The sequence below is a fragment of the Aphelocoma coerulescens genome, chromosome 5, assembly GCF_041296385.1.
Source record: "Aphelocoma coerulescens isolate FSJ_1873_10779 chromosome 5, UR_Acoe_1.0, whole genome shotgun sequence".
NCBI lineage: Eukaryota > Metazoa > Chordata > Aves > Passeriformes > Corvidae > Aphelocoma > Aphelocoma coerulescens.
The window spans coordinates 7,512,795-7,534,875 of NC_091019.1; the positions used below are offsets into that span (position 1 = coordinate 7,512,795).

Sequence of the window (22,081 nt, forward strand, 5' to 3'; positions counted from 1 at the left end):
TGCAGCATATAGTTTTCTTTGGAAAATACCTAGTGATGCAACATGACAGGGTATTGCATTCGTGCCTGCTTTGTGCAGTACTAACAGTAGTGATGTGAAAAACGAGGTTCACTCTCCTGCTAGGATTTAAATGTTTAATAAAGGACAGCAAGGGACGAAGATAATAAAGCAAAATTCACAGCGTCGGGGGCTTTGGCACTCAACCAAGAGCACACCTGTTATTTTGGAGACACCCTTTATATACTGGTCCTATTGCATCAGCCGAATGCATACTCATAATCAATTATGCATATTCAAACTTTTCCTTAAACTAGTTTACATGTTCCAGGAACTGTTTAGCATGGCTCCTCCTTGGATTTGCCTTTTTAGAGCATGCGCATTTCTTGGCTGTGGTTTTAGTCTGTTTTTATTATCACCCCCAGAGTGGGCTTTGGTCAATGGTTTCTGCAGATGGTAGTTGCTGATAGTTGGTATGTCAATAGCAGGGGTCTTCAACACACATTGGTTGGATGTTATCCAACCAAGCAGACAGTTCAACTACCACAAGCATAACTATATTAGCTATTTCACTATTATGTCTAAGTTCAGTTAATGACAGAAATAAAGGCCTTAGTTATTGTTACAAAACTACATCTTTATAACAGAGCTACTTTATGCGTATAGCATCTATTTGTAGAAAGCCAATACTATAATATGTGTCTATCACAATAACAAAGCTACTTTAACACCATTCATTTTAACACTTGCAGAAAGCCAATATTATAACATTTCTCTACCACAGTGAGAACAGCTTTAGTAGCAAGCCTAGTTCAGCTTTAAATAGTTAGAAATTTATCTTTGATCCTTTAAGAAAAGACATTGCATATATCCATTATCCTAAAACTAAGTTTAACTGGCTGCGTAAGAAAAGGGAAATGCTGTCATATTTTGGTTTCAGAAAGTCAAATGTATAGTTGCTAGAGGAAGGCACATTTCTCATGACTGTTTCATATCAAGAAGGGCTATGAGGAAAAAAGTGAATACTAAAACTGTCTTTTCGTCTTCCGTTCATAAAATTTATCGCAATAGAAGTGTAATCATAATAATTCCAAATTTTTATTCTTAATACAGACAAAAGAGAGTAAGTTAAGCAGCAATCACAGAGTTGTGTAATGACTATGTAATTTTTGGTGACTTTGCCACTAGTTTCATAATATAAACAGTGTGTGTTACGCTACAAAACATTTGGATCCATTTCACTCAAGTAGATTTAAAAAGGTTCTGTCCTTTGAAGTCTACAAGATGTGTACATAAAATTCAGTTTGTTTAATTTTCTTACTGGGCAGTGTGTTACTGAAAAAATGCACTGTTTTTATGTAGAATTATTTCTGTAAAATTCCATTAAAATATTTAGAATATTTATTACTCTTAATGTGTTTAATTATCTGGGATTTTACTGATAAGAATGCAATATCTTGACTGTTCTAAGAGTTTTCATTATGATTTCCACAAAATGTTTATTAGGATGGTGCAGTGATCAACAAACTTTGACTTTAAAACCTGACTTGTGTTATTAGCAACCAGTTTTAATACTAAGTGAAACAGATTGTTGTATAGCTCCTAACGTACCTTCCACTGAGGTCAATGTCAGCCACATTGTTGACATAATTGTGAAGTTGACCTCTTTCCTGTAAATAATGTACTGCAACTCCGTTTCCTATTTTCATATTTGCAGTCTTTGAAACCCTGACATATGGTTAAGGGTGTACTGCATGCAAATAATCTCTGTTTGTCCAAAGAACAGTCCTACTGGTCTGACATGGTCTTCCGTCCTGTTTTGCTACTGTTGTGCCTCAGTTATTCGATCTTAATGTGAGTTTTACTAATTGAACTGCATTTTGTAAATAGACAAGCATGATGATTGCTTCCTGAAAACATGTATATTGGTCAAGTCTTGCAACAAGAACAGGGAACATAAGATACAGGTGAAAGACATGTTGAGCTGTGAGCAAGCCTGTAAGAACTGGATTCTTCATTTTGATCCTAGTAATGTTGTATAGTTCATGTCTCCTAACTCTGGCATTACTGCACAACCATGAGGGAAGCTGTGCTGGGTTTTGCTTGCAGCATAAATGGATTTGTGAAACATAGGAGTTTGAATTACGATTATCCAAAGACTTTTATCACAAATACTACTTTTGATTTCTGAGATGCATAGTAATGCATAATTTTGTATGTGCAGACATTTTTTTCTAAATTCACCCAGCTGGGGGTGTATAAACATACCATCAAGGATCTACATCACCTCTTCTTTTCTGAAATTTTTGAAATTAATACAAGGTTGTTCCCATGAAAATGAGTAGTACATATAACTAGAAAAGCTTGGGTTTGTAAATTTTTAAATGTTTTCATTTTGATCCCCAGGAAAAAGAAATATAAAAGGAAATACCTTGTATTTTGGCTTAGTGCAGTTCTATAGATATGTATGCTTGTACATAAAAAGGCTTTTTCCCTGATGTTCAATTTCTTTATTGGTTTCATGTAAGAAAGTGCACCAGGGGGAAGGAAAAATTGGTCTGAAAATGTAGCTGTTACTTTCTGATGGTTTTGGCTTTTTCAGAATAATAAACCACTCAGGGTGGGAGAGAGCAAATAATGATAGAACTGTCAGAAAGTCGATACTCCATATTTTGTAGTCAGCACAAATAATAAAATGCATATATTTAATACAACTTTCACCTTGTAAGCAACTAATCCTTTCCATCTCTAATAATACCATAATTTTCCATAATTAAAATCCTTTATGTTTTAGTTATGTATCTGAGTATAAATGCTACAAGACAAAGCACATCACTCTGAAAAAAGAGTGAACTTGTCCTGGGTAAGTGATCTCATATTGCAATTGCCCTTGAGAAAACCATTCTACAGTTCAGGTACAAGCTAAATCAATAAACCCTTTAAATTGCTGTTGAATTATATAGGTTATACTTGTTTTCTAACCTTCTTGGAATGTGTAGTGGTAATCAGAAGTGTTTATTTTACAGCCTCCTGAAAGAGTAGTTACTGTTCACTTTGAGGGAATTTGTAACTAACTTTTGCTAAAGCCTGCATAGTTTCTCACAGTCCGACTGCTCTTGGTATTTCCAAGTATAGGCGGGAAGGCAAGTACTTATACTGGGGGATAGGATCATAGATTTCATGATGTTGTTAGGTTCCTTTTTATTAAATGTAATAGTGTCCATCTAAATATAGTAATGTCCATCAAAATTAAATGTAAAATTCCAAAGCAGCTACAGAATTAAATTATACAACTAGCTGAAACAGAAAAGGTAACCTGACTCTATTGTAAGAGATGTTATCTGAGGAGACACTATTAACAGTGCTGTATTTAAGGGTAGTAGCACTGAGGTCTTAGTCAAAAATTTTAGATATGCAGTGGAACATCAGACCAAAGGTAGTATAAAGGACATAAATGATGAAGAATATCAGAACTGAAAACGGTAAAGTTAGGAAAAGAATGGGTTGGTGTGCTAAATTTAAAGGCTAAATCCTGCAGAATCATGTGAAAAATCAGCTCTATTATTCTATTATTCTCTATTCTGTTATTTGGTCAATGTTTATGCAATCTATATTTGAATAGTTGTGAAGAGTTTAGTCATTTCCTTTTCAGAAGGTGTCCATTCCATATTACAGCTGACGCAGTGCCTATTGAATGACAACTTGAAGAAGGAAAATGTCTCAACACACCTATATATATGTTTGGGAGGAGGAATTATTTTTATGTGGGTTTAATCACATGTGGGTTTGCACAGTCCCTCCTCATGTTAGGTCTCTGGGGTTTCTTGCCTGTGCACTTTTTAGTGGATGAATACAACTTTTTTCCTTTGGGTCGTATTTTCAGTACCATGTTGTTCATGATGATTGAACCTGCTGTTTCATTTCCTGGGGCCAGATATCTATGCCAGCTGCAAGTTTTCAGAAATCTGCTTCTTCTCCTTTACTCATTGATGGGAACTGACAATTGCATCTTTTCCCTGATGGAGTATTGATTCTACACTGCCAAGAGTCTGCCAAAAAGGTGCTAGATTCTTTTGGTTTGTTTATAATGAGTGCGTTAAAAAATCAGAATAAATAGATGCAAAGGGCCTGATTCTCTAGATGCTAACTGTGCAGAAACCAAATAAAATAGACCAGCACTGCTAATATTTTGTGGGCTATTAAACTTAGAATTGGTTGAGCGCTGAAGTTCTACTTAAGTAGTCATAACCTGCTATAGTCATATACATCCTGACAATGGGATTTTTATTTCAACTGTTAATAAATCAAGCCTGGACCACAAGGTTATATACACTATTCTCAGTAAATCATAGAGTCATAAAACGGCTTGGGTTGTAAGGGACCTAAAGATCATAGTTCCCACTTGCCTTGGTCCAGGGACACCTTCCACTAGATCAGGTTGCACAAAGCCTCATCCAACTTGGCCTTGAACACTGCCAGGGGTGGGGCATCCACAGCTTCTGTCAGCAGCCTGTTCCAGTGCCTTAGCACTCTCAGAGTAAGTAATTTCTTCCTAATATCTAATCTAACCCTACACTCTTTCAGTTTCAAGCCATTCCCCCTTGTCCTATCACTATATGCCGTTGTAAAAAGTCTCTCTCCATCTTTCTTTACCCTTTAGGTATTGGAGTTCACAATTAGGTCATTCCAAAGCCTTCTCTTCTCTGGGCTGAAAAATTAAAATTCTCTCCTTTTCTTGTAGGAGAGATGCTCCATCCCTCTAAATCATTGTGGTGACCTCCTCTGGGCTTACTCCAACAGCTCCATGTCCTTCCTGTGCTGGGGCTGCAGAGCTGGATGCAGCACTGCAGGTGGGAGCTCACCAGAGTAGAGGAGCAGAATCCCCTCCCTCTACTGCTGCCCACGGGGCTTTGGATGCAGCCCAGGACATGGGTGGCTTTCTGGGCTGCAATTGCACATTCCTGGCTCATGTCCAGCCTCTCACCCAATAGCACACCCAAATCCTTCTCAGCAGAACTGCTCTTGATTTGTTCATCAGCCTGTATTAATGCCAGGGATTGCCCTGAACCAGGTGCAGCGCCTTGCATGAAGTGTTATTAGACCTCATGAGATTCCCATGGGCCCATGAAGCAGTCCAGCACCTTAATTGTGTCTCCCCTGATGGGGGAGGCTTTTTAGAGTCTTTGCCAGGAGTCAGAGACGAACGGGACTTTTGGCCTTCTCTTTCTTCTGTAGTTGTTTATTAAGTCTTATCAGAGACATACAAGCCACTGACGTGACCCAGATGTAGCATGAAGTAGAGAATGCAAAAAAAAAGCCAAATTATCAAGATGACACAGCCTTTTAAAGGTAAATCCCCCAATGAAAACTTAAAACGAAAGATATTTTCACTTTTCCACCAACGTCTAATAAATTATCTGGTCATGCAGACAGGAACTGTGGAATTCTTTATCCAATCATCCCAGACTACTTCTACTGCAGAATATGGAGTAGTAGTAGAAGAAGAAAAAGAAGGTCTGGAGAACAACGACAATCCTCCATTTTGATGTTTATTGCTTTTATCTACTTACTATATTAATAAAAAACCCCAACACCTCTAAATTTTTCACCCTGTGATAATCTTGCATAGTATTCTATCACCTAGTTCACACCAGTGTAGATTCTAATTCTTCCCAGAGGGTAGGCAATTTTCTCCATGGACGAAGGTCAAAAACAGTGTTTTCCAGGGGGGTAGAACCCTTCAAAACAGGCAGAGAACTATTCTCTGTATTCTGGGTTCCCACAGGCCCAGTTGTTGAGCTTGTCCACGTCCCTCTGGATGCCATCCCATCCTTCAGGCGTGTCAACTGCATCCTTAGCTTTGTGTCATCTGCACACTTGCTGAGGGTGCACTTAATACCTTCATCTATGTCTTTAATGAAGGTATGAAATAACACTTGCCCAATATGGACCCCTGAGGGTATTGTGGTTTGATGCAGCTAAGCATCAAGCACACGAAATCTGTTATTTTCATTAGGGGAAAATAAAAAATATTGAGGAAAACTAGAGAGCTGCAAGACAAAACAGGTTCAAACAAACGGTTGCAGTACAAAGAAAGAGTTTTATTACTAATAGAATTAAAAGTAAAAAGAAATAACAAGAAATTAAAGCAAACCCCCTCCTGTTGCAGTGCGGATACTGTGACTCACATATCAAACAAAGAGGGCCATGGAAAAGAAATATATATGGACCGATTCTTGATAGATGTTTCAGAGAGATGTTTATTTCTCCAGCCGCATGGCTGGAGGTTTGCCGAGGAACTGTTGCAATCACGGGACCAGAGGGTCCTTGCCCGCACAGGGGAACACAAAACAACCAATGGGGAATGAGGCTGACCAGGGGCTAGGGAAACCCTATGCCTCCCCCCCAGGGCCCCTCTCCCAGGACCCCACAGCAGGGGGGAAGGGACCCCAACATTTCACCTGTTTATTTTTAACAAAAAGAGATTTAGAACTTAACATTGAAAACAACAAGGACAGTTTCAAAACAAAGTAAGCCAACATCTTAAGGCTGACAGAAGGGAGACAGGACTCTCCGAGCATGCTTTGTGGGGAAACTGAGGCAGGAGAGTGTTTAATTTCTTCCCTCCCCTTTTCATCCTCCCCTCGGCATTGGAGAGGAGTTGTAGGGAAAGGGAATTGTATAGGGAAGCCATGGGGTGAAAAACAGATTAGGAATAAACTGGGGATGGGGTAAACTTAGGAAAGGGTTCATATTGGGTATAGGGTAAAAGGGGAAGGTGGGATTAGGAAAGGGATACTGTAGGGGGGGCTTATAATGGAGATACTGTCTAACATGACTATGATTTTTAGCATATATGCTGCCTTTTACCGATACACCATCAGGCCCAGTGACTTCTGCTGCTTGTAGCCCTTTTCTACCTTGCACAGTTTTGAGTTCCACCACCTCTCCATCTCCCAAGCTTGGGGTGTATTTTTCAGGGTTATTCTTTTTAATAGCAGTTCTGTGAACGAATATGTCTTCTTGGTTGTCACATCTTGTTATAAAACCATAATTTTGTTTAACATTATACTATTTTACTATTCCTAAAACCTTAGCTACGGTGATTTTTTCCTTTTTCTGAGTGGCTGCTGTTTTCTGTCTCCCTGCGTCTTTGCTTTATCTTTCGCTTTCGCTCGCTCCCGTGTTGGAATTGTCGGGGTTGCTGGTGCCTGCGCGCTCTTCCCAGGGTCACATTTGGGGCCGCGCAGGCCAGGCTGGGCCACGCCATTCAGCTCTCTGCACCCCGCCACTTCTGCTTTCAGCTGCACTGCCGCTGCCTGGCCCTGCACCCACGTCTTGGCCGGGCCCCCGAGAGGCGCCCCCCCCCCCCGCCCTGCTCCAGCACGCGTTTCGGCTGGGTGTGGCTCCGCTCTGCCGCTACTGCCACCAGCCGCGCCCGCACGCCACCCCCCTCGGTCAGGCATTCACAGGGCTCACTCCACCACGCACTGTGCAGTGCCAGGCGGGCACCGCCAGATCGCCCCACTCCCGCCATGCCTTGCCCTGCTGCCGACACTGCTGCTCGCGCCGCTCCGCTCACGCACGGGAACTGCCTTGCTGCTGCTCAGAGAGCACTCAGTCCACGTGGTCTGGGTCACACGGACTCTGAGGCACGCTTCCCTTCACCAGGACACAGCTGACATTGCTCAACAGTCTCAGTAATTAAATAATACTCATGAAAATATTCTTCCATCGGCATATATTTTGATTCAAAAATTAACTGTGTCCAAACGGTCTTCCAAAAGTCTCTGGTAAGAATTAAATCCCAAGAGACATAGAAGAAGTTCTTAAACAACTATGAAAGGAAATGTTTCAGTTCCTTTTGAGCTTGAATTAAGCTAAAATTTACAAATCATTGTTCAAGAATCTTTTCAAGTTTAAGATAAATGTCCATATGCGACTCTGAGAGCCAAGAGTCTTTCCACAGTTCTTCCATAGTTTAGATATGGAATAGCAAAACAAAAACAAGAAGAGAAATCCGGAGGTTCTAGAGTTTACTCACAAATCAGTCGCTGTTCTTAGGGATCAGGGATCGTTCCGCTCACAATACCTACCATTTGTTACAGTGCGGATACTGTGACATGCATATCAAACAAGGAGGGCCATGGAAAAGATATATATATGGACCGATTCTTGATAGATGTTTCAGAGAGATGTTTATTTCTCCAGCCTCATGGCTGGAGGTTTGCCAAGGAACTGTTGCAATCACGGGACCAGAGGGTCCTTGCCCACGCAGGGGAATACAAAACGACCAATGGGGAAGGAGGTTGACCAGGGCTGTCTCCCCCCCAGGGCCCCTCTCCCAGGACTACATGGCAGGGGGGAAGGGACCCCGACACCCTCCTCCTCTTCTAGCACTTTCCTCCTTTTACCCAACTTGCACAAAGGATAACAGAACATGGGATTTTAGTCAGTGTTGCAGTTCTTGAAAAGTCTCTTTCTTATGCTTAAGGAAAAAAGGGTTTTCTTCTGCTTCACATGGTTCCCAAACTGCCACCAACAGCAGACCCACCCAGAAAGAAACAATCTGCTGTGGTGTAAAACATCTCTTCCATGAAAATCTCACAGTTCCTTCACACTGCAAAACATGGGCCATCACATGGGGTTTAATTAATCTTTTATTAATCTTTTTAAGGATGAGTTATTTTGGCCTGAACACAAAGGTTTTCTTCGCCACAAGTCTCTAAAAGCCTCTCACTGCTTCAATATAGCCTGGCATAGGCACTGTTCACAATCTTCGTGGGCCACACGTGAGTTCTCCATCCCCCCATGTACTTCAAATGGATTAAAGAGACAAACAGTTTGTGATATTACAGTTTCTTACTACGGCATGCAAGAAGTTTTTTTAAGCTACACGCGAGAAACGCAGCACCGCCCTCTTTTCTCCCATTGCCATTTCTTTCTTCGTCGCATGTGACTCACTTTCTTTCTGACTCTGAAGCTGCCATGTTGAAGAGTGTTCTTGTTCAAGCTTTATGGTGGAGAAAGCCTTGCTCCCTTTGTGTTGCTGGCTGCATGGTGTCTTTTTCAGTTTGGCATGAAGTGTGCTGGCTGCAGACAAGAGGCTCTGCCGGCTCCCGTTGGGTCCACGTGGAGAGAGGGACACGCCGGTGCCAAGAAGCTGTACCGGATAGGTTTAGCTGTGTGGCAGTCCATCGCTAATTTTAGCTGGCTGCGGTTCTGGGATAGTTCCCCCTCCCAGCGACCCAGGGTCCATACCACGGCATTGGGGAAAGGGGAGGGGGGCAGGATCCCCGGCACAGCAGGGCCCGGAGGCTCCAAGGCCCCCCAGCTTCCGGCAGGCAAGCTGGAACGAAAAGGAAATTCCCACTTTTCTGCGTGGTTTAAATATGTAAATTGTGAGAAGTGTCATTAGTCTAAAAGACTGTCCATCAACTCAGGTTCAACCCACTACAGAGGGACACCACTTGTCATCATCACTGTGATCACTATTCTCTGGATACATTCATGCAACTAATTCCTTATCCACTTAACAGTCCACCCACCGAATCCAATCTCTCTCCAATGTGGTGGGGTACTCTGACAAAGGCTTTACAGAAGTCAAGAAAAATGTCATCTGTAGCCCTTCTCTTGTGTACTGATGTAGTCACCCCGTCACAGAAGGCCACTGGGTTGGTCAGACAGGACCGGTGCTTGGTGAGACTGTGCTGGCTGTCCCAAATCACCTCCCTGTCCTCCATGTGCCTTAGCACAGCTTTTAGGAAGATCTGCTCCATGACCTTCCCAGCACAGAGGTGAGACAGACAGGTCAGTAGTTCCCAGGGTCCTCCTTTCTATCCTTTTTAAAGATGGATACAATATTTCCCTTTTTTTCAGTCACCTGGGACTTAACCTGACTGCCATGACTTTGTAAGTATCATGGACCATGGCTTAGCAACTACATCAGCCAATTCTCTCAGGACTCTCTAATGCATCTCATTGGGTCACATAGATTTGTGTATGTCCAGGTTCCTCAGGTGATCATGAACCCCATCTTTAACAACCAAATATTTTGCACAACTAGTAAAGGTATTACAGCTGGTGAGGTGTCAGTAGCTCTGACCGAGGAAGAGGTGACCGGTCCGGAGAGATGGTCCCAAAAGGAATTGCCTTCCTGAGGCCTGCTGCCTTCCCTCAGCTGTTAGCTAGGAGGGCCCGTGCAGAGGCTGTCAACTCTTTAGTGATTGTCAGCTTGTAATTTCAGCTCAGCTCTGCAGGGCAGCCTCCAGGCCAAGCCAGACCAGAGAGAGATGAGAGGCTCATGTAGCTGGTTCCACACGAAAGGAGCTTTATTGTTGGTCCCCTCTGGTGAAGGGGAAAGCCAGGGACGAGAGCTCCCTCCTCGCAGGGGCAGAGGGCTAGCTTTTATAGGGATACAGGGGATGGGTTTCAGAGGGTAAAGGCCAATGGGTTATAAAGGATCTGCATAGGGTCTCCCAGAGGATTCTGGGTCTGTCTTTTCTCGCCGTGAGTGAAAAGGTTAGCTGCCTTCCCAGGGAGTCCTGCTGGGGATCGTGCAATCTCAGCAGACATCCCTCCAGGCCAGTGGCTGGGCATACCCTGCAGTCAGGTAAATAATAATTTTCTTCATTTCCCCCTAAATTCCCAGTTTTTCCCTGCTCCCTGTTCCCACTTCCCCTCTCCCCCCATCCCAGTCTGAAACACAATGTTCAGGTAATGCCCAAATACAAAATATATAATATAAGTGTAATTGAGTATGGAGAATAGTTGTATCTGACAAAGGTTGGATTTCAAGCAAAAGCATATCTGGTGATCAGCTTAATGCTTATATGATTTTTCCCAAATGTAATAGTTTATGCAGAATTAAATGAAATCAGGTAGAGTTGAAACTCAGGTTGGATACTATTATAATACATTTTGCATGTATATATATATACTATAATTATGTGTAGCATACTTTATCTAGATAACCTGATAATTTTGGGGTTTGATCACTAATAAATTTCAGAGATTTTGTAGATTCAAAATGTTCATACTTGGGAAAATCAGTATTACAATGCTCTATTACAGATTATTTACATCTCATTTGATTATTGTACAATTCTAAAGATTCTTATCTTCAACTTCCATATATGCTGACTTAGAATTATGATTAATCTTTTTCTCACTTAAGTATAAACCAGATTCATGTGCACACTTCCACTACCAAGAATACCTTCAAAAGATTGCTGTAGAAACACCAGAGTTAACATGCACTTTGCAAGGGTACTTTGTAAGCAGTATTTGTTACAATTTCTTACCCTCTCATCAACTTACCTAATTTTCTTAGAATTTACAATAGAATGCCCTAAACTAGCAATTGTAATTAGAGCACAAAAGTATTTTACTGTTTATTCAGAGTAAATTGGTTGTTGGCTTTTTGTCTCCACCTCTCTGCACAGTGTGTCATAGAAGATAATATGAAGGAAAAGAGGAGTGCATACATAATTTATAATAATTTTTTTTAATTCTGGAAATCTCCTGGTTTATGCAAATTGCTATTTATCAGGCAATAGAGCAAAACATGTGCCAACTGAATACCCATGGGGCAGCCTGGGATGGACAGATGACCGACCATTAAATGCTCAAGCATTTTGGGGGGAAAGAGGGCGGTACTTCAAAGTGATTGCTAAAACACAGTGTTACCTCCAGCATGTAAATTTTTTTTGAAACAAAAGTCCAACATATCACCAGCAGAAAGAGACCATCGGGACTAACACACATTTTTCTGTTGCTTAAAAAGGAATGGAAGTGATTACCTTATTGAAACCACCTGACCACTTTAGCAGGAGGAAGTTCCTCCTTGACCTCTGTTCATAGGCAAAGTAAACTGGGGGTATTCTCTGAAACTTGTCAGGTTGACGACACATAATTTTAATGCTGAGGTAAGGCAGCTCTATTACAGTGATATCTTCTTTAGAATCATATGTAGCTTGTTCTATATCATATGTAGTATATCCTGTATTCCTGTATTACACTGAATATTTCTTATATATTGCAGGTAATTATGAGAATGCTTATATTTATCATGTATTCTAGCACTAGCTAGATTTGATTCATCCAGTTTCTTTGATAAAATTTGATACAAAAAAATTTGAACCAAAACTTCCATGTAAATAATGCGAAATTATGGAAGGTACATAATTTCAGCATACAGATTTTCCTGTAAACCCATATGTGTTCGGCTGCATGACCTCTGTTAGAGCTAACTTAATTTTGATCATAGGATTATAGAATGGTCGGGGTAGAAGGGAACTTAAATTCCAATCCCCTGCCATGGCTAGGGAAACCTTCCACTTGGCCAGGATGCTTAAAACTCCATTCAGCTGGCCTTGAACTTATGTTTTGATAACATCCAGTTATCTAGTTTTTTTTATTATGAGATTCAAGTCACTGTCATCACTTCTAGTTACTTAAAGTATCATTTAATATAGAATAATTTTCTTTTTTCATAGGTCTGTCATATTTTGTGAGCTCTTGCTAAAGTAGATAGTACTGATATTAGATGAGACATTTAATTTGCTTTCCTGAGTTTCTTTGCTAAAGTGTGTATTCAAAGTCCGTTAGTGTTAAGATCCCTGCTTAACCTCAAAGTCTTAAATCTCCTAGTAAAATACTACTTATGTGCTGCAAATTTGAGATTTTTTTCCCCTGAGGTACTGCAAGAAAGAAAAAAATAAAATTATGTTTTAATTCACTGTTTGGTCTTTCTCAAAACAACAATTTTAAATGAAAAGGTATGTTGCATTAGCATTAATTCTAAAGTTTACCTGTTTTTCTGAAATGAGAATATGAGATCTGGATCTGTATTTCATTTAACCTCAAGCAATATGAATTGGATTTATTTCATTGTGGGTTTTATAAAAACTTTAAAATATAAGACTTCATTCGAAGTGAAAGTTCCATTTTGAGAAGGATAGAATGTTTTTACTCATCCATTGTTATGATTAGGTTTGAGAAGGTTGGCTTTCGCATTTAAGTAAAAGTTGTTAATTCGCTTGTTAAGTGTTTTTATAATTGAATAGTTCTGAAACTAATTATACTCAAATACCTATATCTATCAATTATACAAAATATCTATGATGTAATTGTAAGGGGAGTGTTTAAGACCTTATTTACGTAAAGGGAGAAATCAAGAACTGTCATTGGATGTTCACCAGACCAGTAAGAAGGCCCTAGACAACTGCCAGATGACAACAAGCCAGTAAGAAGATCCTAGACATCAGCGAGCCAATCATGATGCTTTGGTTGGGCGGGGAAAGGGGTGGCCTGGGGACGGGGACTGGGGTATAAAATGTATCACTCGAGGCTGCAAGGGGAGCCTCCGATCACATCTGTCCCAGATGAAGGTTCCAGTGCTGCACCCTTTGTTTTGTGTAAGGCAGATCACCGCAAGAGGTCTCTTATTGTCAGTTAAATTTGTTCTCGTTAATAAATTTGCATAAAAAGCTCGATTGTGAGCCCATTTATAATATCCATTAGTTAATAACTAGGTTTGATTCCATTTGAGCATATTTGTCAGGTCTAGTCTATACTGTGGGAAGGTTTAAGTGAGAAGAAATTATAGAATGAATTAAATTTTACAAAGTTAAAACAGATCTGAATTGTTCTTCCCTCATGTCTTTTTTTAAAACAATTTAAAGAGGAAAATTCTCAAATGAGTTCTAGCAAGCAGAACTGCAACAGGCAAAAAATAACCCTACATAATCACTAGGTACAAAATCGCTAAATCTTATTAACTCACGGAGAACAGAGACACCTAAAGTGGCAGAAATACCCTTTCCAAGATGGTGCCCTCCACAGGAGACCATGTGTAGGGAGACAAAGGGAAAAGGTTCCTACCCTCCCCTCAGAATGGTGGCTTTTGCAGGCAGTTACATCATCTAGGAGACACAGGAAAAGGATGGCAGCAAACCCTTCCGGCAAAATAGGGCTTATGGAGCAGTTCTAGTGGCAGATGAGAAGTGCCGGCATGTGTGGGGTCAGCGCTGCCACCTGCTTCTTCCTCCTGCTGCCCGCCAGACTGCCGATGTTGGTGCTGCTGTCCCCTGCACTGTGGGCATGCTAGGGGGAGGAACTGGTCTGTCAGCACTGACACGGCGTGACTGGCCCCAGGGACCAGCTCTCTTCACGCTGCTGATAGGTTTGCAAACTTCGGTCTGAAACAATTTTTGGTTGCAAAATGCAGGGGTTTTTTGAGTGGCTACTGTTGCAAGCCCAGAAAAAAAAAATAAATCTATGCCCAAAGCAACCCCCTCCAAAGCAGAGCCTCCACCTTAGCAAATGCTACTGGCAGAGACAGAGAGTTCCCTGCTTCTGGGTTCTGACTTAAAGAGGGACCGCAGAAACTTCCATCCCCCTGATTCCGTTTTCTGGCTGCCAGGGTCTGAAAAAGAATGTGACAATTTTTGGGCACAGATAGATATACAGTAATATAGTAACATTTTGGGTTGCCCATGACGCCTCACCATGACACCTCAGCATACTGATTGTTCAAAACTTCATGCTTTCAAAGTTTTGCTTGCTTTCTTGTATGGTAATCTTTAAGGTAAGAAAATTCTCACACTGTCACTTGCTAAATGCATCCCTTTATGTCTTCTGTTCATCACAGACAATCCATCATTTGCAGTGTTTCAATCTGGTAATTTGTTCACTCAGAATCAGCACATCCCATTTCAATGTATAAAATATCTCTTTATCTATATTAGGAAAAATCAAGTTCTATAGGTGAGCAAGGGGACATAGTCCAATTTGAAATCTATAAAGGGTGTTGGAATTAATTACATTTGGATGAACTAAAATATGTTTTCAGGTGCATTGACTAATGTTTTGAGATTATCTCATGCATTTATTCTTTGTGTTAGACAGGGCTATGAAGAACTGGAAAGACAACTTAAAGAAGTCTTTAAGGAAAGGAGCAACATACTTCATCAACTGTTAAAGACTTCTAAAGAACTTCAGGGAATTAAAGTAAACCTCCAGGTTAGACTGTCTCACTTTCTGTAGTATTACTTACCTCAGCATTTTCTTATTGGTGTATTTTAATTACAAAAACATGCATGTTTCTTTTTTAAAAATCATTAAATATGTGAATAATTATTATTTTGTTTATTTTGTTGATCTTGTACTTGACATAAACCTGATTTTTTTAATGGAAATTTTTATCCTAATGTACTGGGGCCTTTGTCAGCTCAATAAAAATAAAGAAAATATGAAAATAAAACATAGAAAAAGGAAGGGAAGGGCGAGGAATATGCACTATTAGTGGAGCTGACTCACGTAGTACTGGCAGCTATTGCAAAGGATGTCGTTTGCTGTTGCAGGTAGGATCTTTGCTGCTGAATTCCATACACTCAACCTAGTTTAATTGCTCAGTTTACCTTTCTGACATGCCATCTACACAGTCTGACTAGATTTACTGCAGGGCATACAAGTTCAGCTGACAAATTGTGCTACATAAGCTTGAAGTGAGAGCTGAGACTCTACATTTAACTTTTGGGTATCATGGTTAGACTGACAGCACAATAGATTAACTCTGAACTCAAATTAGCTCCTCAGAGGAAAAACTAGATTGAAAATGCTGCTCTGGATTTGAGGTCCAGCTTTCAGCTGAGAGAGCACCTGTCTTTTCCCAGTAGAGTCTGGTGGTCTGGTGAAAACATTTAGACTCATTATCAACTGAAATTTGTCTATTTCCTGCCATTTAAAAAAAAATTATTTTTCTGACAGTACTTGTTTGTCTTCATCAATGTAAGCTAGCTGGGAAAAATAAAAGAAGAAGCACTGTATCTGTTCACAGGAGAATACTAGTGGTGTGTATCAGTACTGTGCTATATTATATTATTATGTTAAAATGTCTTATGTTCCAGACTTCTCTGGTTTTAATTAATTAACTCTTGGATCTTTGGGGTTTTTGGTTTGGGAGTTGGGTTTAATTTTGGTGGGTTTTGAGTGCTTTATCACTATTATTGCAGGTTTTTTCTTACTTTTTACAGAAATATGCTTCTCTTTGTAACAAATTTACTTTAGAATGCAGCACAGTTGAAGGTAGTATTCAGCAAAATTACAGAGTGAAATATTTTAGACTCAACACTACAGAGATATAGGCAAAGAGCTGTAGTATTATCTTTTGTATATACACACTTACTTGGTCATGAAATTCTAATGCTTTTAGGCATTCATCTGTTTCTAAATGTGCTTATTGTATTTAGCTCTCATTTAGTACTTGAAAAATACAAAGCTGTGTACAGTTAACTGTGTTTGAGTTACAGTAAAAGTAAAATCAGACTATTCTTCCAATTTTCTTAAGTGGTAATGTCTGCAGTTCACCAGGACTGCAGGCTCGTTATGAACAAGGGCCTAATTAATAATTTCACAGAATAATAATAAAAAATATCTCTTTAATAGAGTTTTTTTGTTGCTATCAGTCTTTAAAAAATGATGAAGCATCAACAAAAAATGATGTGCAGAAACTTCTGGAACTGGACAAAAACCAAAGGTAAGACCCTCACCTCCTTCCTTCTCTTTCCATTTCCTAAGTGAAAACTGTCGGACTAGCAAATTCCACCTTTCCTTTTACTACATAGATAAACACTGCTGTATTCCAGAGTCTGCTGATTGTAACAGTAAAATAAAGGCAGGAAATATTCTTTTTGAAACAATTTATGGATTTGCTGATATTGGACAAATGTTATGAAAATGTAGGTGAGATATGTGCTAAAGAAAGGCATTTTGAATTTGAAAGGGAGATACAGTCATGAAATATTCCTTAAAAAATAAGTTCAGAATTTTTAGAAAATTAAATTACTAAAAAGTCTAAATCTTTAAGTTTGGAGATGATGACATATTTATTCAAACATCTTAATTTAATGCTTACGTGTGTAGGCACTCCAAATCACTAGTCCATGTGCAAACATAGGACTACTTGCACTGGATATTTGTGATTAATAAAGTTAGGAGGAGAAAGAAGTATTAATTTCAATTTATTCATTGAGCACTTAAAAAATTGGTTCCCATGGCTGGGAATACAAGTTCCCAGCGTAGTCCTTAGTCTCAATTTCCCTAGTGCTTCATTGCAAGTAAGTCTCATCATCCTGAGTCTCTTAATTCTTGAAATTCAGACCAGCAAATAGCAGCATCAATACAATTTTAATAACAAGAAAACATAACTAATATAGTGACCACTTTTGCTGGAAAAGTAGTATATAATGAGTGCATCTATACTTCATATTTTTCCTTAGGAAAAATGTTTAGTAAGAAACTTTATTAAGTTCATACTTCCTTCGTTGTTAAAAATGCAATAATTAAATTCCATGGCTATCTTACATCTACGTTCACTGTAGAAGTACACATGGATGTACATATGAAATTGCATTCCTACATAGAAACCTTGTGAGAAAATTACCTTCATGTCTTAAATACATATTATATAAGGTCCACAATACAATACCAGTAGAATTTCTTATTTTTACTGTGATACATAATCTTTCAGGTATTCCAGACAAATATATTAAATTATAAAGGCAGGACTTTAGCTAATGTCCTATATAAATACTTATGTATCTTGGATGTGACTGAAGGTATACATCTCAATATCATGGCTGTCCTTCACACAGATGAAATCCTTCATCATACATGAATGCAGTTCTGTAGTGGTTTGATTGTTGTGCAGCTTTCCTTTATGAAACTGAGACATGAATTGATTAAAAGTATTAATGGACTGTTTAGTAAAAAAGATCTTAGTTGAAGATGAGAAATTTGAGTCTGCTAAGAGAAAATTTTATTACATATTTCAAATATTCTTTCTAATCTCCTCCTTAAATCATTACTTGCAGTCTCTCAACATCCACCCAAAAATACATGTTGACTTTTGCTTCTAAGGTACCCAGCCCTTGAGTGTACTGCACGAGAGCAGTTCCCAGAAATAAAGAGTGGATCAGTGCAGTCTGCTGCTGAGCAGCCCATTACCTCATTCAGAAAATGAAAGATTGTTATAGTATACTACAAGGAAATGCTTTGGGGGTACTGTTGTTGCCAGCTGTTTACAGACTTAGTAGATTTCATTTCCAGAGAGGTGTAGAAGTTCAGCATACAAAAGAGGTATTAAAAATGTGCCAGGGAATCTTCCTCATAGAATTTCACTAAGGAAAGGTCACAGTTTATTTGCCAGGGTCCTCGGGCTACATTTAATCTGCAATAAATGAAGGAAAGTGAACATAGTATTACGTTTAAATCTATTGTATTGAAACCAAAATTCAAAATATAACCCAGTATTAATGTTATGATCTTTCTTTGGACAAACGTGAGCTGCATTTGGTCTGAGCACGACTTTGATTATGCTCCACAATGCTGGATGAGATGGTAGAGTTTAGAGTGCTAGAATCTCAGCTTTTGTAACTAAATGTTCTGCTGATTTCAAAATAGATTTTTTTAAAATTCCTTTTGTGCAAAGTCTTCGATAATTCCCGAGTTGCAAGTAAAGCTTGGTCCCTTACTATGATGCCTGCAGTTTTATTCTTTCTGTGCATTGTCAGCACTTTGAATTGATGGCATATGTTAGTGCTGGTGGTATATTGTTTTCATGCTGCTTGATCACTTTTTCAATTAAATCTGTTCTGTACTAGTGTTGCCAAAATTGCTGAAAGTAGTAGGGGTTATCAGCTAAAAAGAAAGATGATCCAGCAAGTTCTTCTAAAATTATGTGGTTTCCATTCAGTTTAGTTTTCACAGGGCTAAATTATTATCTGTTACTGTGTGTAAATCCAGTTTTGGGTTCATCTTCATTGAAAGTTTATCCATGCAAGCAGCAACCCTCCAAAAGCTCTACAGCCATTGTGAAATACGTCATTTTACTGCTTTGCTACAGCATCGAAGTGTGTCATATGCTGTGGGTAGAAAATTCTTGCAATTTGGAGAAAATCTCTGACTGAATCGGTAATGCGAAGGGTTTTCCCTTGTTTCAGATAAACCCCAATCCAAGCAATGATCCTGTTCTTTTTTCTTTGTATGCCAGAATCTTCTACTGAATTTTTTGTTGCTTGTCTCTAGAAAGTGCCATGTGAGGTTGAATTTTATCGGAGCATAGTTTATTTATTTTAAAGCAGGTATAAACTAGTTCCTATTGATAATAGCATGTCTCCATGTCAATGCATTTTCACTTGCCTGCTTCCCTCACTTTTTTGGTACCAATCATTTTTCCTAGAAATTTTGCACTGGCAGATGTTTTTCACAGCAGGCCATTCAGTAGATATAAACAGTGGCCACTTTGCATCATAGATAATTTTTGCTTTGCATTGGCACTATACTTCATGGAGTCATTATGATTTTATTTGTGAGACTCATAGACAAAGTACATCTGTCTGTTACCCTGAATAATTAAAGGTCCATTTTTTTGAATCTGAAGAATTATTTCCTAATGGACACTTGTGTTGAAGTTTGTATTCTGTGTTTTCAATAATCTAGGGAAGAAATGAAATCTCTCCAGGAAACCTTTCAAAAGCAGCTTAATGAGGCAGCTGAGAAAGCAGAGAAGCAGCAGGCTACCGTGAGTGATTCTCTTTCTTTTCCTTATTTTTGTTTTTCTTTTGTTTTTTTCTTAATCTTGCCTTGAGAATTATTAGCTCAAAAAACTTTTTAAAAAGAGGATGGATTTCTCATATGTGTTAGTACTCTGCAAGCTTCAGAAGAAAGGACCTGAAAAAAGTTTTTTATGTTCTAAAGTATTAAGATTCCCATCTTCCCTTATTTCTATGGAATTTAGGGATGTTTATACCCTTTTGGAGACTAGACAGGAGATTCAGGCCTAAGTCCTCTCCGTGGTGAGTTTATCTTTATGGACCCTCATGTCTCATCTATACTAATATACACTGCCATACATCCATTGACTTTTTGGGAATTACTATGGATTTTCAGCAACAAAATAGATAGTAGAATATCTGATTTTGACCACAGTAGAATTAATTATGACTATGGAAGGTATTATAAAGTCCCATTAAGTTTTCATGCTATATTGAAATTCTGTTTCTGGACAAATTGTACAGTTTTTTTGACTTTCATGTCGCAGTGTAATGTTTTGGAGCATAAATAGACACATTTTGCTATCATGGGGGAAAAAAAAGGTAGAATCATGTTTACTAAGATGAAAGAAGGAAATTTTTCCTATGTTGGTTAGCAATATTCCTGTAACGTGGGCACCACTGAGCATAAGTTGACTAGATAATCTCAAGAGGTTCCTTCAAACCGTAAGTGTTTTATGATTTGAACTCTGGACTTGAAAACAACCTGCTAGAAGTGTTTATAGATCTATTTTATATTTCATATTGGATAAATACCGATTTATTTACTGAGATCTAGCCGTCTTCTAGGGTCAGAAAGCAAGGGTTTGTCCAAGACAGAGGTTTAAAAATAATTATTAAATTCAACAAATATTTACAATGCCTTATCTAGTATGACTGATTTGTATGTGGCTTTATGCCATTGGTGAACAAAATGTGAGAGTGTATGTTTTGCATGCTACCTTCTAATTAGGAACAGCATGGATTGTGAACCAAACTATTCTTTTTGCAGGTTTCTTTCAGTTTATCTGAAAGATTTTTGAAAACACATTTTTTCCCTTTGTTGCTCAAAAGTCTGAAGAGTATAGATACTGGTTGGTCTTGTGTACCACGCAACATATAATTAGTGTATTTTTGGTACTTGTATTTTTGTCTAGAGAAAAAAAAGAACTTTTATCCTCTTCAGGAGTGAAAAGAAGTAATCTGAAAGCTATATTAAGTTTGAAAAGAATAGCATATTTTGGTGGTCTTTCTAGTCAGGAAGGCATATATCCAGAAAAAAACAAAACAAACTACATTTGTTTTAAGATCCTTTTGTACTGAGACAATCTAAAAATTGTCTATATTGAATCCTAGAGTCATAGAATGTTAAGCGGTTGGAATGGACCTTAAAGACTATCTAATCCCAACCTCCCCTGCTGTGGGCAGGGACACCTCCCACTAGATCAGGTTGCTCAAGGCCTTATTGAACCTGGCTTTGAACACTGTCAGTGTTGGGCATCCACAACCTCCCTGGGCAACCTGTTCCAGTGTCTCACCTCCCTCACAGTGAAAGATTTCTTTCTAATATCTAACCTAAATTTCCCCTCTTTCAACTTATATGCATTACTCTGTGTCCTGTCGCTACAGTTCCTGATGGTCTCTCTCTGGCTTCCCTGTAGGTCCCTTCACATACTGCAAGGTTGCTCTGAGGTCTCCATGCAACCTTCTCTTCTCCAGGCTGAACAGCTACAACTCTTTCAGCCTGTCTTCATAGGGGATGTGCTCCAGTCCTCTTATCAACTATGTCACCCTCCTCTGAACTTGCTCTGACAGTTCCATGTCCTTCTTATGCTGGGGACACCAGCACTGTACACAGTACTCCAGGTGGGGTCTCACTAGAGCAGAGTAGAGGGGGAGAATCATCTCCTTCAATATAGTTCTGAAATAAGAAAAAATTAGTATCTAGTTGTCTCTGATAAGTACTCAGAACATGCTAGTTGAAATCTGTCGTTTTTTCAGGTGCATTGAATGCATTCCTGTTGACTCTATCAGCACAATGAATTCTAGTCCTACAAATGGAAGGTGGAAAACATATTTCATTATTAAATCTCTTTATTAGATTTTGATACTCAAGACTAATTCAGGTGTGGATTACATAAATCTCAGATGTAGTGAATGGATTTGTTGGTTTTTGTGATATAGTGCTTTTTTTTCATTTGAGCAACAGTGCCATGTGTGTAAATTCAGTCCCACTCTAGCATTGTGAAGAGCACAAGATTTGTACTACACAAAGCAACATCTGCTGTTGACTGTGAGCAAAATAACACCTAGTGTAGAAACCAGGAAAAGCTCCTCTATGTTTATAACTCCTGGGTTCGAGTGGTGGCAGATGGTTAAAGAATCTGAATTCTCAAGCTGTATTCCAATACTTGCCACTAATAGCATATTAAACTTGATAATAATTCTAAGGAAAGCAGAACTGTGTCCTTGGTTTGTGACATTTACTT

General features: G+C 39.1%; 1 protein-coding gene across 3 annotated transcripts in view; it reads left to right on the forward strand.

Annotated features, from left to right (window-relative positions):
* Positions 1 to 22,081, forward strand: part of LUZP2 (leucine zipper protein 2) — a 196,873-nt gene that overhangs the window by 69,734 nt on the left and 105,058 nt on the right. For 2 of the 3 annotated variants that reach the window (XM_069018815.1, XM_069018817.1), the window contains exons 2-4: positions 14,904 to 15,021; positions 16,467 to 16,537; positions 19,501 to 19,582. In XM_069018815.1, coding sequence (XP_068874916.1) covers positions 14,904 to 15,021; positions 16,467 to 16,537; positions 19,501 to 19,582 — 271 coding nt within the window. Of the gene's footprint in view, positions 1 to 11,874; positions 11,925 to 14,903; positions 15,022 to 16,466; positions 16,538 to 19,500; positions 19,583 to 22,081 lie in introns of those variants that run through there. The other variant, XM_069018816.1, reaches the window with a different exon arrangement.